Source organism: Doryrhamphus excisus, linkage group LG1 (assembly GCF_037039965.1).
Source record: "Doryrhamphus excisus strain RoL-2023G ecotype Guam linkage group LG1, RoL_Dexc_Guam_v1.1, whole genome shotgun sequence".
Classification (NCBI taxonomy): Eukaryota; Metazoa; Chordata; class Actinopteri; order Syngnathiformes; family Syngnathidae; genus Doryrhamphus; species Doryrhamphus excisus.
The window spans coordinates 8510494-8528566 of NC_136357.1; the positions used below are offsets into that span (position 1 = coordinate 8510494).

The 18073-nt window shown below is 39.8% G+C and overlaps 2 protein-coding genes across 3 annotated transcripts; both read right to left on the reverse strand.

Moving 5' to 3' along the window:
- Positions 1–1111: 1111 nt before the first annotated feature.
- Positions 1112–6267, reverse strand: anxa2a (annexin A2a). The gene is made up of 13 exons (XM_058075251.2): positions 6136–6267; positions 5673–5730; positions 5503–5596; positions 4888–4982; positions 4522–4635; positions 4290–4380; positions 3544–3623; positions 3418–3477; positions 3055–3148; positions 2897–2992; positions 2757–2815; positions 1377–1499; positions 1112–1294 (listed from the first exon to the last, which is right to left on the reverse strand). The coding sequence occupies exons 2-13, from the start codon at positions 5718–5720 to the stop codon at positions 1235–1237; spliced, it is 1014 nt and encodes a 337-aa protein (XP_057931234.1). The 5' UTR covers positions 5721–5730; positions 6136–6267; the 3' UTR covers positions 1112–1234.
- A 314-nt stretch (positions 6268–6581) lies between these two features.
- Positions 6582–15338, reverse strand: ice2 (interactor of little elongator complex ELL subunit 2). Of its 2 annotated transcripts, XM_058075462.2 has the most exons (16): positions 15233–15338; positions 14355–14456; positions 13954–14281; positions 13748–13867; positions 13538–13672; positions 13250–13366; positions 12900–13059; positions 12545–12723; positions 12297–12468; positions 11679–12218; positions 10453–10622; positions 10244–10373; positions 8955–9039; positions 8775–8825; positions 7553–7796; positions 6582–6980 (listed from the first exon to the last, which is right to left on the reverse strand). In XM_058075462.2, the coding sequence occupies exons 1-16, from the start codon at positions 15244–15246 to the stop codon at positions 6858–6860; spliced, it is 2670 nt and encodes an 889-aa protein (XP_057931445.2). In that variant the 5' UTR covers positions 15247–15338; the 3' UTR covers positions 6582–6857. The 2 variants fall into 2 exon arrangements, with proteins under 2 accessions (XP_057931445.2, XP_057931444.2); XM_058075461.2 differs by having other exon boundaries at positions 6583–6980; positions 11679–12468.
- Positions 15339–18073: the final 2735 nt, after the last annotated feature.

Consider the following 18073-nt stretch of genomic DNA (forward strand, 5'->3'; position numbering starts at 1 on the left):
AACTGTAGTTCTTATGGAAATACCTCCCCACCATGCTTGGATGTTTGACATTCATGGGGTTAAAGCTCCTCTGAATGATGAAGTGCCAGCGTTTGGGACAGTAAATTGCATGGTTTCAATGGAGGAGCGACTTCCCCTTGGGTCTGCATGCCGCTGGTCCCCAAGGGCCGGCCTTGAGCATAACAGCGTGTTGTACATCCATATAAAAAAGGGAGAAAATATGGCGGTACTTTCCTCTTTATGATGGAGTGATTAATCTGTCAAGCGTATTGGTGCATAAATCCTCCCTCCCTGTTTGCAAAATACTGTTTTAGCTGACTTCATGCTATATTTAATTTTTTCTATTGCCTATAAACATAAAGCATCACAAAGGGCTAACGCTCTCATCAGTATTATTACAAAATAACCATAAATTCAACGTCTTGTTAAAATTTTAAGTCCTTTCTTTTGTCAATGTTGAATAAAAACATGATTTTATCGCTTAAAATAAAATATAGAGACTGTGTTTTATCTTCAGGACTTATTTTCATTAGCTTCCTCTTCCTCATGTTGCCTTTTGGGGTTATTTTTTTTCCTTTATACTTCAGTAGAAAACACTCTGCTGCTTATTTCTTCCTGAGAGACTGCAAACTAAACAGCAGAAACATGCTGCATATACGCTTGTTTAGTGCTATGCAAATCCTCCCTGCTGCCTGAGGTAAAATTAACATTTTTAATTAAAATATTAGCACCAAACAAACACAGAAAAACACACTAATGATTAAATCATCTTCAATAGATACTGATAGTGGAAAAGGAAGAAGGTTTGTGCATCCACTTGTGTCAAACATAAACCTAATGATTTAACACTTTTATGTGGAAGAAGATGCTGATTAGTCTAAAATGAAAAAAATATGTTTAATGTGTTCACTTTTATATTAAATGATAATTTATTTGAAATTTGTTAAACTTGTCATATATGTTCTGTGGTTTGATAATCTAAAGATATATTTTTTCAACGCATTTGCTCAGCAATTCCCAACTAAAACTTACCCGGCCTCTCTTCAACGCTACTATATTGCCCTCTACTGGGTAGAAGTGGTAACTACAGGTTAGAAGAAACGTATTCATGTAAGTGCGTGTCAATTTATTGCTCTTTCGCTTCAATAAAACATGTACATTCTTCATATAGATGCTTCAACATTCTAAGTCCAGTTACCTCCACTAGTGGAAAGTGATGCTGACCCTCGGTAATTTACTCATCTGGTCCACAGAGGCCCAGCAGAACCTTCTGATAGTCTCCTTTGGTGTGTTCCTGTAGAGGGAGCATACATGATCAAACAATGTTGCGTTTATAGTATGAAAAAAGATAACATACATAGATATTGATTCCTCACCATGATGGTCTTTTGAAGAGACTGGCCATGATGGGCCTTGTATTCTGTGCAGATCTTCTTCAGGTCCACTTCACAGCGTGAAACAATGATCCTGGTCACCACCTTCTCTTTGGCTCCTTTACTCTGAGTACAGCAGCGACAACATGTCAGCACGTCATACACTTTTTACCACAGCAGGTGAAGCAACGCTGCTCAGACAACTAAGCCCTCTGAACGCTCTAAAACACTTTGACGATTCAATGCTTAAACTATGACCATAACTTTGTAATAAGCGTTTTGGTAAGGCCCTTCTTGGATGGGTTTGGTGTGGAAGAAATCGAAACCCTGACAGAGGCAGCTGATAAATCCTTGCAGCGCCCAGGCAGCCATGGCCAGTGAACTGCTTTGCTGGGAAGCAATGTAGGATGGGACGATATTGGCGTTTTTTTTTTGCGTATCGGTCCTTGCATTGTGTATTTCTTAGCTACCTTTTGAGTGTTAAGTTGCTGAGTGATGATTTTGGCGGTACAAGATGACTTTGCAGGTCAAACTGTTATATTAAATAATGACTTCCTGTAATTTCTGATCGCAGCGAGTTCCGTAGTAGCTTGTGACCGGCTCCTGCCAAAGAAAGATCTACCGTTCCATCACTGACTCGCAAGCGGCACTGTTATTTACACAATTAGTATTTGTTCTGAAGTAAAGGAGCTATTTAAACATGCACAAACATAAGTCAATACTATATATGAATACGGTATCTGCCAAAACAAAGATTAGACTAGTTTGATACTACCATTTTCGGTTCTTTAGTAATACATAGAGAACATACATTGTCAACAATGTATGTCAACAAAAAAAGGGAGAAAAACACACATTTCAAACATCACTTTCACTTTGACACAAATTTAGCCATATATATTTAGCCAACGATGGGTTTAACCAACAATGATGAACACAAAAATGGTTGTTTTATATTAAAGCAACCATTTATTTAAACCATGAACTATTTGCAATTTTCACATCTTGAACTGAACTGTGTTAAAATTTCCCTTCAATGCAGGACTTCCTGCACGCTACACGGCTCCATGCCTTTTCACTTCCTGGTTGCTTTGCAGTGTGTTATTTATATGAGAAAGATGCGTGCAGAAGTCTTATAAAATGCACTTCTGCTACCTTGTGGCCCTTTTCACGGCTTAAAAACTGCACCAAACATGATGTCTTCTATTGTGCAGTTGTGTCATTTTGCATCATGTGTGAAAAAACGTAAACAATATAAATATATGCATAGGTTTTCGGGATTGGGTGGAATTAAGGAAACAAGGAATTAATTTCATGCCTAGGGCCAATGAAAAACGAGCCTTTGGGCACCCCCGGTGTGTAGTATACTGGATGTTTCGTTACCTTCATGGCATCATGCAGTCTGTTGGCAAAGTACAGCTGTTTGTTTTCAAAGCTTTGCACTAGAAAGAAAACACATACACTGAAATAAATAACTATACAAGTAAGAATGCAAAGGTCATTTAGATGGAAATATGAAGTACCTAGAACCAGGAAGGACTTCTGCAAGTCTCCTTTAACTTCCTTCATGATGCTCTCCTGCATGTCGTAGGGGCTGTAGCTCTTGTACCGCTGAAACACTGACAAAGTAACAAGATGGCAATGACCAACCAAACTATTTAACAATGACGTGTCTAAGTACCTCTTTGCAGGTGTGGGACGCTCCTCTCCGTCATGATGGAGATCCAGGTGGCCACGTCAGTTCCTTTCACCTTCACGCCGGCGTCGTAGAGTTTCTGAGTTGTATCATTTAAACGTCAGTATATTATTGATGATCAGGCTCGTAAATGACATCACATCCCTTTGCAAAGTCATTCCAGACTGACATTTACTTTCATTATGATCCTTTTAAGTCACTCTGATGTTAAATACCAAGCAAATACCAAGCAAGGCTTTTTATTAGCAGTGTTTAAAAGGAGCTGAGCTCTTTTATTATAGCAATAAAAAAAAATAAGTGTGATGATGTTGTAAATGACAATTGTTAGAAAGTGGAGGTAGAACTTACTTTGGCATCTTGATCAATCTTTTCGTAGTCTACTACTGAGGACGGTTCCTCTCGCTTGGTCTGCACAGAGTAAAGATTGTTAAGGGTAAATATTAAAACATATGGCACCTTAGTGATGGAGCCCACCTTCACCAATGCCAGCAGCAGCTTTGCAAAGTTTCCAGAAGTGTCCCCTGCTACGTCTTTCTCTAAGTCCTTCTTGAACACTGCGGGACGTCAAGTCAGTCAGTAGAAGCAATAATAGCCTTTTTGGGAATCATTCATTCAAAATCCAAACCCTAATCCAACACACAACCAATTACCACATTGTTAACAATATTCTTGCATGGAGATCTTTGCACTAAAACCTACTTTGCACATGTTCAAGTCATGGTTTACACACATACACAGGATTTGTACAAAGGGTAATTCAAAATAGTGTCACTGACAAAACAGAGAAATATGGCGCCACCCTGTGGAATATTTACAATAAAGCCAGATCAGATCAATATTTAAGAATAATTCAAACGCATATTTTATGTAGAATAATTATTTTGGGCTGCAGAGTGGTTAGCATGTTAGCCACACAGGAGAAGATCTGGGTTCGTATCTCCGTTTGGCACCTGTGAGTGCATGCAAATTTAGGTCCTGCATGTGTTCTGTGTACAATGTGATTGACTTATGAGTTAATGAAACTATAATTTAGGTATAATATCAAACTTACACCAAAACTCAACTTACATGAGTCTAGGAACGGAACTCATAACCTGGTTCATGTCATACAAATGCAACAGCAGCGGTTCTACTTTTGTTTCTTCATGTACATGATTAACTGGGCCATAGTGTCTATTAGATAGTTGACATGATGATGATAGCCATATTTTTAGACTCACACTCCTGGTAGACCTGCTTGATCTCCTGCAGCTCAGAGTTGCTGCGTGAGCACAGAATCTCAATCAGTGTTTCTTCATCGGTGCCCAGTCCCTGAAAGAGACATTCACATTGTCTTTAAAAGGCTAAGACTATCCACTATTAACTGATGCATTCTATCGTTTGTCCACGAGAGGGCAGTGTCGCCTTTGAAAAGAGTCCTCTTGAAGCGTAGTGGTATGTCCTGTTGCATACCTTGATGGAACCTCTGATCTCTGAGGCGTCATACTGGGATGTGCTCTTCATCAGGCCAAGGATGACAGATTCCAGGGAGCCAGACAGCGCCCCCTTCAGGGCTGAGATCATGTCCTAAAAGATGTGGTTGAAGTGAATTTTTGATCGCTTCAAAGTCGGGGGTGTCCAAACGTGTTACCAGTAACCACATTCCAGCTTTTTTTTTGTACATGTGTCTTTTGGCTTTATTTGTCCCATTTCTGAATTAGGACCCACACCCCCAAAAAAGAATTGCTTGCCACAAATGGCCCCGGGGCCACACGTTGGACACCTATGCTTTAAGTGAACAATGTAAACTCCTAAAAAGGAAGATTCACAGGGTTGTACCTTCTTCGCTCTCCGTTCATAAGCAAACGCGATGTCCCTCCTCTGGGAGTAGGTCCGCTTTGTTAGGATATCAATGATTGTCTGTTCGTCCACACCTAAAGTGAAAAACACTTTGTTAGTTAAACTTAAAAGGCAGTGCTCTATGACTATTATATTATGTTAAGATAGGAACAATTTGTTATGGTAGTTATGCTGGAAACGCTGTGGATGTGTTCTATCATTAGAAGTGGGTCTTTAACATGGCACATTGGGAAATGCTCAATTGTTTCTCATAGTAGTCTATGTTGTCATAGTGACTTAGTAGGAATCTGTAAATCTGGTTTTTCCACCCCAAATGGAGAAGAATCCTGCCGCATCTTTCCCTTTTTACATAAATGTAGCACCATCAACACATGAATAGTGTGATCCTCACAAAACGGAGGGTTGTTTGCTGTTACCAGGAGCTTCCAGTCAGTGTTTTTGTACAGCTCACTGGCAGCACAGAGAGACTGACTTGGACCACTTCCCAAAACTTTTTTTTTTCCCCTCAAAGCCGGGATGCTGACTCACAAATACCAACCTTCACTGTATACAGAAAGGCTTCAGCTAAATTTATTTCATAGAAATGTGTCTTGCCTTTTGTTTTGATAGCGGTCTCTATCCTTGCAGCATCCTTGTCAGCGTCAAAGTCCACAGCAGGTAGAACCGTGGGGCATTTAGGCTCATGGGACTGCGGGGTGAAACAACACATAACTGCTAATAACAGCAAGCTGAGAATACAGGAGTGTAAATGTGTTTGCATTTACCCCGACACTGAGGGACAGTTGCCCCAGAAACTCAGAGACCATCGCCATTTGGACTGTCCTGCAAAAGATGACACATCATGTGATCATGTATCAGTGGGCCACCCTTCGTTTGCACTACTGAAACTGGAATCACATTCTTCTACAATACATTGCTGTTCAGTCAGGACTTAGAATTATTTAGTGACAGTGTGCAAACTCTTTCTTATCACTGACACTCATTCCTAAGGTGACACGCCCTGGAAGACTGCTGCAGTTTGCTAAGAAAACACAAAACAGTAACATGTAGAGGCAATGTGGATATAGACTTGGTACTAAACAACACCCGGAGCAGCAACTCACACAACAGTTTTGAAAAAACAAGTAATGAATCAGCATTTTTTTAATGACCATCAAAAAATGCTTGTTATATAACATATATAATCTAGAACGATAGTCCCACTGTGGAGAGCAAAGTCAAACTTACCTAACTCACAGAAGTTTCTACAACACAGCTCAGTCCTGTTGTTTCAGAGGAAAGGGTGTGGAGATTTCACGCAACTGCGGCTCTGACAGAGGACTTCCCCTTTCACCTCCTCCTCTTTCCAACCAGTCCTGACTCCACCCAGCTGAGCAGCAAGGTTGCTCTAAGGAATGCATTGTTATTGCAGTGGATCCCTGCTTATCACAGGATTTAGTCTACAAAACCCACCCACAAATAATTGATACGTCCATAAAAATGGTTTTCAACACACCTCTCGCTCCCCACCATGTCAAATCCTCCTGCTAGCTTGATGTTCTCCAATTTTGGAGCAGCATTTGCTATAATGAATAACATTTTTCTCTTCAATTGCCATTGGACATTAGGGCTGGAAGCTAACAAACTAAATGCATGTTTAAGCCCTAAACATGCCACTCACACTTATTAAATGCATTTTCAATTATAAAATGTATACACAAATGTGTGTGGGGCTCCACTATAATCCTCTGTCACACACACATCCAATCACCATCAACACTTTATTATTGTTCCATTTTCTAATAAATTACAATTGACAAAACATTCAAAGTGCAAAAAAAGTATACAAAGTGCAATGTTCTATGTATGTATTTGAGCAACTGTGCAGTATCTTTTGCAGGTGTGTGTTTTTCCAACCATGCGGTGGTACCTTAAATTGAATTGTGGTTACATTTTTTATGTATTTTTCCTCATTTTGCTGCGCAGTTGTTATTTTTTTTCTTGTTTTTCCTCTTCTTCTTCTTATTCCTTCCGAATTGGGACGGTCCACTTGCATTGTTGTTAGGCTGCGATGCTCTGTGTACTGCAGCATGCTGCAATTTAAAACAAGACAAAACAGTAAGACACAAAACATACTTGCGGGGGTACAGTGTGGGGTACATCATAATGACTGAGAAAAGGGTCTAATACTTGGGAGTTTTACACCACAGCAAACTACAAACACAATATACAATCTGTATCATAGCCAAATCGTAAGCAAACATGCAATTAAACCTGATATGGATTGTGCGCATTATGTAAGGGATAAATGTAACTAAATTTGTATTACATCACCATCTAAATGTGATGCAGCTTTCATATTCAATCTCATTACATTATTACATTGTATATCATGTGTGCTATCCATCTTTGGGATGTGAGCATTTCTAATACGAGATGTGTTTACTATGAGTCTTATTAGTCAGGCATGTCATGAATGTCACCAAGTCAACGCCAGCAAACCGTGCTGAGCTGAGAGCTGCTCTGTTTTGTCCTGCGTGTTAGTTTAGATACTGCAGGCATGCAGCACTGGCACTGGTTCATCCAGCAGAAAAATATGCTGAAAAGCTTATAATGGACGTATTAATTACTATGTATGACATATTGCGACATAAACCTAACGCACCTGTGGCGAGAGTGCCGGTGGGAAGGTGCAGGGGACACGTCCATGCTTCTTGTGGAACGACCTCCACACAGTGGGATCCAGAGGTATCCAGGGTACCAGCCCAGAGGCCGGTGCCTGTGGGAGATTGCTGTGGACTTGCTGCAGGTTGTAGGCTGTCCGACACGATTTCCCATCAGCTGCTTTTAACAACGTCACAAATGACTCCCCTGGTTTGTGTGTGATCAGGTACTGCCCTTCTTCCATCCTAAAAAACACACATTGCTTCACAGAGGGTGTGATCGCTACAATACATCCATTTCTGGTGACTGGAATGTGAAATGTAGAATGTAGAGAGACGTCCATTGTGTACCGTTGTGCAAGGTCAACAAAAAACATGGTCTGACGAGGCCAGACTCAAGCAAAATGAAACTTTTGGACATTTTTAGTTATTGTTTCCCAAACAAATAACATCAAAAATCATTCTGTTGGTACACTGTTTGTAATGAAAGGAGTGTGCAACATCACTTATATTACATACAACTTATATTACCACACCTCAGTTTTCCAACAGCACAGTTTTTACATGATTAGGTTTTTGATTAAAATTTGTAAAACTTTTGGCAGAATATTGCGTGTAACAAATACTGTTTGCCCTCTATTATATCATTACATGAAATCAAGTTTAAATAACCTGTCACTGGGCCAAAGATAGCTGTGAATGCCAGCAATTTGATAAAGGTGAATCACATTGAATTAAAAAAAGAACACACATAACGCCAAGTATGAAGATGCAGTCTCTTGGCCAACAAGACTCTTCAATAAAAGGTTAAATGTGATGTCAAATGTTAATTTGTCATTTATAATTATTTTTGCATTATTTTATACATTTAAAACTGTAATTAGTCTATTTAAAACATTTTTTGTTAAATATTTTTGGTTGGACATGGATTCCTATCTCGATCGCCTCTATTTTCGTACGTTTTGGTTTCTGACTTAATACCAAAAACCAAGCCATTACTGTATATTATAGTATCATAGTAAGTGCCACTGCAGTGCACTTTTGCATTTAAAGGTGTAAATAAAGGAAATGCAGTGCCTACATTAGAAACTTCAATGAAATCGTTATGTTGTCTGAAAATAAAAGCGTGTATTTGACTGTCACCAAAATGGTAGAATGCCAGACTGATAACCTACAAAGAAATGTTTGTTGTCTCTACAAAGCTGTGCATCGTTTGCAACTTACTTTGTCAGCTTTTTCAGGATGTGGTGCGCAATGTTCAGTGACTTTACTGGGCTGTGAACAGAAATCAATCAATCAGTCTTGATGAGAACCAACGCTCATTTGGAGTCATGAGCGTTATCATGATCACAATGGAGGTGATTAGTTTCATCCTGCAAAGCATGTGTGCGCCACACGACTCACTTGAACCCACAGGAGATGCTGTGCATCCACGTGTCAGGCAGCCTTCTGAGCAGCGCTACTTTAGAAGTGTGTGGATTGATATGAGCTACAGAGAAACACGGGGAGACAAGGCAAGCTAATGAGTGCAGGCAACAAGAGCTTCTTTCCATCAACAACTCCATCGCCGTCGCTGACAAAAGGAGTGTGACGTCTGTGATGATTTGCTTGAGCGGTTGGGAGGAAAGACTTGCCGTCTCCTCTCCTCATTCTTGTGCATTTCAACCATATCCTCCTACAAGTTACAATCACAGACGAAAATACAAGTGGGAGATGACCACATGCTGAACCGTAAAGTCACGAGGGCGCTACATCAATAGGAAACCACAGAATATCAAGTATTTTTATAAAAATATGTGCTAACAGCCACGTCCATGGTTACACCCAAGTGACCTTAACTCATTCAATACACAAGACATATTTATACATTTTTAAAAATCCAGAACGCTCTCTCCCAAAGACGTATTTATACATCTTTTTTTTTTTTCCACAAAAAGAGGTGATGGCGCAACTGCACACTAATAGAAGGCCCTGTCACTGCAGTTTTAAGCCATAAAAAAGTGCCAATGATAAGAGCTCAGCATGTATTACACAGTGCACAGCAAGGAGTACATAGAAGAGCATGGAGGAATTTAGCGTGCAGGTTATGCATGCACACAGTTTAGTTCCATATAAATTGTTATTTTGACATAAAACAACCCTTTTTGTGGTACAGTTAGATATTTGAGCTGTCACAAAAGCAAAACAATTGTGTCAGAGTGTTGTTTGAAATGTATGTTTTCACAAAAAGCTTTGAAAAATCTGTCAAAATCATCTAAAATGGCTGGTACTGAAGGAGGTGAATTTTGAAAAATGTCTGAGTTTGAATGAGTTAAAGGACCAGAAGCAAACTAATAAAAACCTAGATTCAACAATTTCATAAGTTTGCAATCAGAAAGCTAAGCTTGTATGGGCTTCTCTGAATCATATGCTCTGAGGTCATTTTAAGGCTGTGGCTGTCGTTATGACAACAGTGTAAACTTAAATGAGTCTGCAGTGGGAGGAGACGATGACTCATCTAAAGACTATTTCATTGGTTTGTTTGGGGTGGTTTGCTTTGCCTCCTCCATTGAGGGTAAAATCTTTACATAAGCCACATAAAAAGAGATTTCAAGTGTTTGCATTATTATAGAGCATGAACTCAAAGCTCAATACTGTATATCACTGAATAAATGAAACAAATGCAAAAAAAGATATAAACACGGCATACTTACCAATGTATGAAGTAGTACTGGAGTGGAGCGCTGTCTCTGTCCACAGCTGGCAAGCCTCGCTGCTGCTCAGACACTCAACCCCGTGACACAGCTGGTAGTCCAGTTTGGGCAACACATGCACTGGAACAAACTGGTAAGGCAAGAGAGAAACTAAGAAATATCAACTTATTGTCATTTGAAAAGAAAAATCATTAAAATGATATGCATACCTGGCTTGCATTGACAACAACTTTCCTGGGGCGAGCCAACGCGACGGAGGTGCGCACCATGAGGAGTAAATCTTCCAGGGTGTAGAGCTTGTACAGCAGATTGCCTTTCTCTGGGGCTGTGTAGTCTTGTTCGTCCTCAGCGCTAGCCTGCAGATCCCATGACAATGTTTCTGGAAAATATGGCATAATAAGAATGCATCATGAGTAAGTCAGCATTTTTGTGATAAATACACAGAAACAACATGCCGCAATAATCCAAGCCTATCCAAAGTTAGAAGCATTTGAGGAAAAGACACCTTAATAAATAGAATGGCTTTTAAGCTACTGTTTGATCCAATGTAAGCAGCCAAAAAGTTACCAGTGCAGAGTGTGATGTCACACTTATTAAACAAATAAGTGGCCTTTGTAGCATTGTAGCATTGTGGACTGCAGCGATGTCCTGTTGAAAAAGCCAGTCATTACCACATAGACAAGGGCCTTCAGTTAGCAGGAATTTCCCCTGCAACATGACCACATATCCAGCTGCTGTTTGACACCCCTGCACAACATCAAGTTCTAATGTTCCATTGAAGGAAAAAGGACCCCAGATCATGATGGCACCCACTCAACTGTGTCATGTGGAAAACATCTCAGGTGGGATCTCCTGAGAAGCCATCAGGACCGTTAAGGTTAAATTTTTTCATCACCAGAAGATACTACTTTCAACCACCTTTCAATGTCCCATGTTTGGTGCTCTTCCAATTCCAACCATCAATTTTGTGGCGTTGAAGCGAGGTCTTTCAAGATTTTTTTTGTTCTTGAAACCCTTCTCTTGCAGATGCCGTCTTATGGTTGTTAGGCTGCACTCGGCACCAGTAACAACATTTGGGCCGAGGATCGCCGAATCCTGCTTCAGGGCTGGTGACATTTTTTTGGGCCTACCACTTGACTTTTTGCTCCTAAACTCTCAAGATCTTTTAAGATGTCTTCCTGCGTCCAACCTCAGCACCAATGCAGCAATTTCTTTTTGCATTTTGAAGCTGTACTTAAAACCTCCTTAAAATCCATCCATCCATTTTCTACGCCGCTTATCCTTACTAGACGTGTATCCTCACTAAAATGTGTATTCTGCATAAAAAGCTGAATTTTTAGTGGCTTAACAGAAACTGTAATATAAGCATGTGTACAAAAGGCACATTTGAAATTACATAATGTTAGTGTGGACATTGGCTTTTCTTCATACTGACTTTTCTGCTGCGTGGTGCTGGTGTGGAACGCTGCTGTAGTCACAGGGGTCTCTTCACTGTGTTGCTGGTTTCGCTCCAAGTAGGAGGTCACGCATGGCTTCACCAGCGACAGCTGGAGAGTGTGTCGTGAAGATCCGGCACAACGGGTGGACAACTCGGTCTCCTGGGATTTGCTGGGACTTTTGGGGGCATTATTCGCCGAGCTGAACATGGCTGTCTGCATGCGTAAGATCTCCCCAAGTTGGTCGGCGGGCAGCTTTGAGCTTTTGGAATGTTGCCTGTGCCCTGCATTTTTTTCAGGAGAGGGTGAAGCTAAGGTGGCAGACTCAGCAGTGGGGGTAACCACAGGATCTGATGTGGACACAGCTGTACGTTGGACTTTGGCTGGTGATGAAGAATCGTCAATGACCAGTTTCTCATCATCAGAGTCTCCAGTCACTGCTGGGTTTTCAGCGCTGTCATCACCAGACTCACCCTCCAGTTTAGCAGTGTTTACCTCATTAGCCTGCGTAGCAACCAGCAGAGGTGTCTCTTCTGTTGCTGGGAAACGATTGGGAACTGTCAATGGGTGGTGCATCTCCTCCTGTGAACTATGGCTGAGTGGCTCACTGAGCTTACTTGAAAGCGGTGAACTTGCACTCTTAGGAGATGCAATTTGCTTTTTGTGAGCTTTCTGCTCTTTGGGGATTTTCGTGAGTGGCTCACATCCGAAAGTCTCAAGGTCGGTCATGTCCACATCAAAGTTTAGCTCGTTGCTGTTGTGGCAGACCACATTTCTTTGAGAGCTCTCCTGATGGAGACACAGACAACAATTAAGTTTGTAATGAGACAAAAGAAGACATTATGAATTAAGGTGTGCCATATACCTGTGAGGGGTTGTGATCATCCACAGGAAGTTCCATCATTAAATGGAACACATTTCTGTTACCATTCTTTAGGATGGAGAGCTTCAAACTCTCCTCATGGAAAATGTGGCTCTTCTCCCTCACTGTTATTTCATTTTTAATTAAGGGTGATTCTACATAAACAGTCTTTGGACTAACACCTGTAGGTAGAAGATATAGATCAATTAATTTCTAAAACAATCTAATTATGAAACTATAATTTCATGATCTAAGACAAGGGACAAGTAGGCCTATTTTGAAGAATTAGCTGTGCTTCTCCTCTGATCACATTGGTTCCAACATTGTCAACATAGACGCCACAATTACAGTTGTGCACCTTTCCCATGGTTCACTTTGATGCAAACAGGAAGTTCCCATCCCTGTGCAAAGTCAGGGCCGTGGTTGTCCAACAGCGTGACAAGGGCATCTCGGGTGAGACACACATGCGGCTCGTAACGTGCACACAGCTTCTCAGCATTTTCATCACTGCTAATTGCCTGGTGAGAAATGGAGAAGCTGAGGTTAGGAAAGCTTGCGCGCCCTCCGGTGTCTCATTTGAAAACTGCAACAGCCCAAATTGCAACTAAAAAGGACCCGCAGTCATGAATATTATTTTAGCAGTAACAAAAGAAAAGAATCTTTGGGACTTACTTTGAGTAATTAAAAAAAAGTGAAACAATTGCTTACAGCGTGCATGTCCTTAGCTTTTTTGGCTGGAGGATTTTCTGATGAAACACTCTGATAATCCGTTGCAAGCTGTGCATCAGCAGGCACTATCATGGGGCCTATGATATCCACACTGCCCTGGGGAGATAAAAAGGGTCCAAATACGGAATTAACAAAAAATGAACCAACATAAAAAAAAAGGTTTTGCATTTCAACCGATTCGGGTTGTATTTATAGCCAAAGCAAAGCAGCCATATTATACATAATGGCTCCAAAAATGACTGAACAGCTTCAATGTGAATACATTACCATGACAACAAGCTGTTTTTCAAAAGTGAGAGACAGTCCCGGGTTGAATCTTCCACCGGTCAAACTGGTCATCTCAGAGATCTGATAAATCTGAGGAAACATCTTGACACACTCCAAACTGGCCCTCAAAAAATCCTGTTGGAAATGTAAAACAAAGGTTTAGCTTTTTGTTTGTAGCAAAAATGACATTATGTGCACTCATTGAAGTACCTCTGCATACTGCAATGCTCCTTGTGAGATGAAGCTGTAGTCATCAGCACATATTTTGGACACATCTTGCAAATACCTCTGGAATTGCATAATTTCGTGATCCATTCGGGCCTTGAGGTGCTGAAATACGAGCACATCCCTTTTTTAGACACACACAAGGACGAGCCTGATGACAATACTGTTAAAAGAGAGAGTGTTATAATAACCATGGGGGGATCGTTGCGTTTTTTATTCGTCAAAAAGCCAAGATACATCCTCTGCTCTTTGCTGGAGAAACTGGACATACATGGGAAGGGCAGTCTGGGTTGAGGATAAGCATCATCTCCCTCTGTTTTTTGTTTCTTGGGCGAAACATTTGCTTTTATGGTTTCCTTACGTCCCTTTGCAGCATCCACTGCACTGTCTGCAAAGGAACTGTCAATATCTATGGAATCGCAACACGAGTCATCTTTGAACTCTGCAGCTTCTTTGGTTGTGGCGTTTTGTCCAGTCTCAGCATCACACTTTCGTTTTAAGTTGGCATTTTCTGCAGGACTTGGATACAGAGAAACACAGTTGGGTAAATAGACATGTTAAGGTAATTATTTTTTATTATTTACCGACATACCTTTGGAGAGAGGCCCACAGATCTCCAATACTAGGCGCAAGGGAATAGCGATCATAGAGGTCTTTGGTAAAGAATGGAGCGTCAGAGACAGGAGGATCCTCCCTTGTATTAAAGACAAAATAATGAAATAAAACATGCAGAATTGTAATCTAGCATCTTTATTTTGTGCACACAGCACAGACAGATAATGGATAGCATGTCAGGAGATTCCATGAACTGTTATTCTTTCACGACGCATTTTGTATTTGGTGAGTGTACGTATACATGTACTTGTACCCCGCCTTTTTTAATTTGGATATGTTGTGGCTTTACTCAACCAACCGGACAAAGTGTGGGGTAAGTCACCATTGATGCACTACACTGCTGATGGGGCCGTCCTGCAACTTCATGTGAAAAAAATCCCAACTAAACCTTTAAGTGGTTGTTGTTTGTTCAAATTGAGTATCAAGTATGTGTGTATGTAGCCTATGTATACGTATGTAATAAGTACGACAAACGTATGATCATGAGTTAGAGTACATTACAATCTGTTTATTTCAAACACTAATGCTTGTATTTTACTGGTTTTAATGCTGAACGTCTTGTCACCACATCTGACATATATTTAGCGGTCTCAAACCTACTCCCTAACTGTATGAACGAGTTTAGCAACTCGACAACAAAGAGTGTCATCGTGTAAACGAATAGCTGCTCAATAAAGTTGTTGATATACAAACATGTAGCCAAAGCTGCTAAGAGACAACTACGATCTTCTTAGCCAACGTGCACTGTCATAGTTGCTGTCCGTATGCGCAAATATTTTGACAACTTGCCATATTATTACATGTTACTAATATTACTGTGCCTTTCTGTGAAATGTTTTTAAATATTCTACTCACCAAACTAGTTCCATTATAGCCGTAAAAGCACACCAACAGCCAGTTTACGGCTTGGCAAATCACTGGAGGCGATCTTCTTCTGCGGAGGAACAGATGTTGACTCGAGTTGCTGTGTATGCAGTGCTGCCCCCTGTTGGATTCTGATTAAATTCACTGATATTGTCTGTTGAATGTACAATATTGAGTATTGTCCTCTTAACTTTCAGCACACCGTCGCATATAAAGTAAAGTCATGTTATAAATAATTAAATATTACCCAATGTGTGATATAATGTATGTTTTCCACAATTGTAAAAGTCTTCACAACTAAAATGTATATGAATTTCTTAGCGTTATATATCAAATTAAAACTACATCATAATTAATATTGCATTGTGGGGGTGGGGGCTCAATGTTACTTTCTTAACTGTGGATTTTGTGACCATATGTGTTCCTAAAAGTGAATACATCATTACTGCCTGAAAATAATGTACCTCTACAAGACGGATGTATTATTTGTATCTAAAAGGACACAAAATAACCAGCCAAAAAAGAAAAGCCCATTACAAGCGGTAAATTTTATTATGGGTTAACAGCACATAAAGCACATCTAAAACCGATGTGTCCAATGCACTTTTAATAAAGGTAATATTAAAGGTACAGTTTCTAAGTACAATATAACAACATTCATATTAGAATGAAAAGTATTTAAAAGACAACATTAAATTTTCTTATTTTCTTTACAGATGTATTTACAAAATGAATCAAAATACTTATTTTCATATTTAAGAATCATCAGACGAGAAGGAGCAAAACTACATTTGTGAATTGACTACCTGCTAAAGAGAGAGTTCAAAAGAGCTGGATTAAAAAGGTACATGAGCATCCGTCCCCAAATTTAACATCAGTAGCAAACATGTGACTTCAAAATTGGTGACAATTTCCACTTTCTCCACCTCTGCTCTAACCATCCTTCCGATTACACAACCAACACTGAACACAGACACAAGAAAGGAATCCAGATGTACAAACATACAAATACTTCATGTACAATGCGTGAAAAATACCAGAAAAATAAAAGACCTGTGTGTGAAATGAGCATTGATTTGTCTGAGTTGTCAGTCAAACCAGGTGAAGCATGACTCTGTACAATGAAACTATTTAACACTGCATGAAAAATGTTTCACACATAACCCAAAAAAATGTGTGCGTTTGAGAATTGATCCTACAAAATACATTGTCACTTCAGTACATATTGTGTAAAACCCCCCAAAAGGACAATCAAAAACCATTGCTACACCGAGAGGCACTCAGTGTGAAACACTGTGTATTATTGCGAACGTATTCATATTTGCTACAGTGTGGAGTGGAGAGAAAACGTTGGCCTTCCGTGTACACTTTCCTTCAAAATGGGCAACAAAACATAAGCAAACCCCCTGCCTGATCCGAGCACCACTTTTCTGCATCATGTAAGGAACTATGCAGACACAAAAGAGGTAAATACTTCTTAGAGAAACTACAGCCTCAGCGTGTTCTTGTAGTCTGACGATCGTGCAAAGAAAAATAAACACAATACTGCTGCATCCTTAAATAGCTTGTTACTTAGCAAATACTAGCTTTTGCTATAAGTCAGAAAGAAGTTTCTTATTATGCCAAGATGAGCACACTGATACAGGTACTGGCTTGGCAACTTTTACCATTATTTATTGAGTCCTAATATTAATATTAATAATACTGGACGCAGTGAAATGAATGAACGGATAGGGCGGCCGGGCTTAGTAATCAACATTTTTGTTCACAAACTTACCTAGCATCACACAAAATAAATCAGCACACCCTAAATTCTAACCTAATTCTAAATGAGGGAAGCAAACCGGACTTATCGTACAAAATGGTGCTGCTGTTTAACACATAAATATTCTCATCGGTTAGGCCTTAGTAAGCAGTTTTTTTTCCTCTTACCTACACAGACAGAAGCTACCTTTATACACGTGATCAATAATATTAAATATGGTGAGGATGAGAGTGAGCAATCGTCTTTACAGGCCATGTCAGCTTCTTGGTTCTCCACCTGGGAACTATCCAGATGCAATGTAAAAAAAAACAAACAAAAACAAAAAGTGATAAATAAAGGTGTATTTACATGCAGATACACAGAAATTAAAGAAAGAAATATATACACAAAGACATATATTATTGCTTGACATTCAATTATGGCTAAAAGTTGCTTTTCATTTATTTTGTAAAACTAGATTCCTATTTGAATCCTTATCAGATGTGCTTTGGAAACAGAATGGTCGTCTTTTAAGGGTGACATAACGCACAGCTTCACAATGTATCATCAGGAACAACTCACGATGGAGCTTTTCAGAGAGCAAGGAACCATACGTGCATGCTATCCTGGGATGGGATGCTCTATGGCAGTAGAACCACATGACGTCACACAGCCAAACAGAAAAGAACAAAAAAAAAAGTAAAAAAAATAAATAAAATAATTCCATTGAGTGCACTACTAAGGATAATTTTAAAATCCAGTTGCATTGTTGAAGGCGTTATGTCACACTTTACCTGCTATCTACTGAGGATGGATTGAGCTCAGCATTAAAAAAAAAAAAGAAAGAAAAATAATAATTAAAAGATCAACACTTTCTCTCCCACATAACCCTGTTCCTTTGTAATTATTAAAGCCTTGTCTGGGTGTTTTTTTTTTTTTGTAAGTTATTTAACCACACCGACAACACGCACACACAGACACACACACACAGACACACACACTATTGCTTTGTACAAAGAGACAACAGAACAGAGACAGGAGGACCATTTTACTATACACTGATTGAATAGCACACGTAGCACACATCA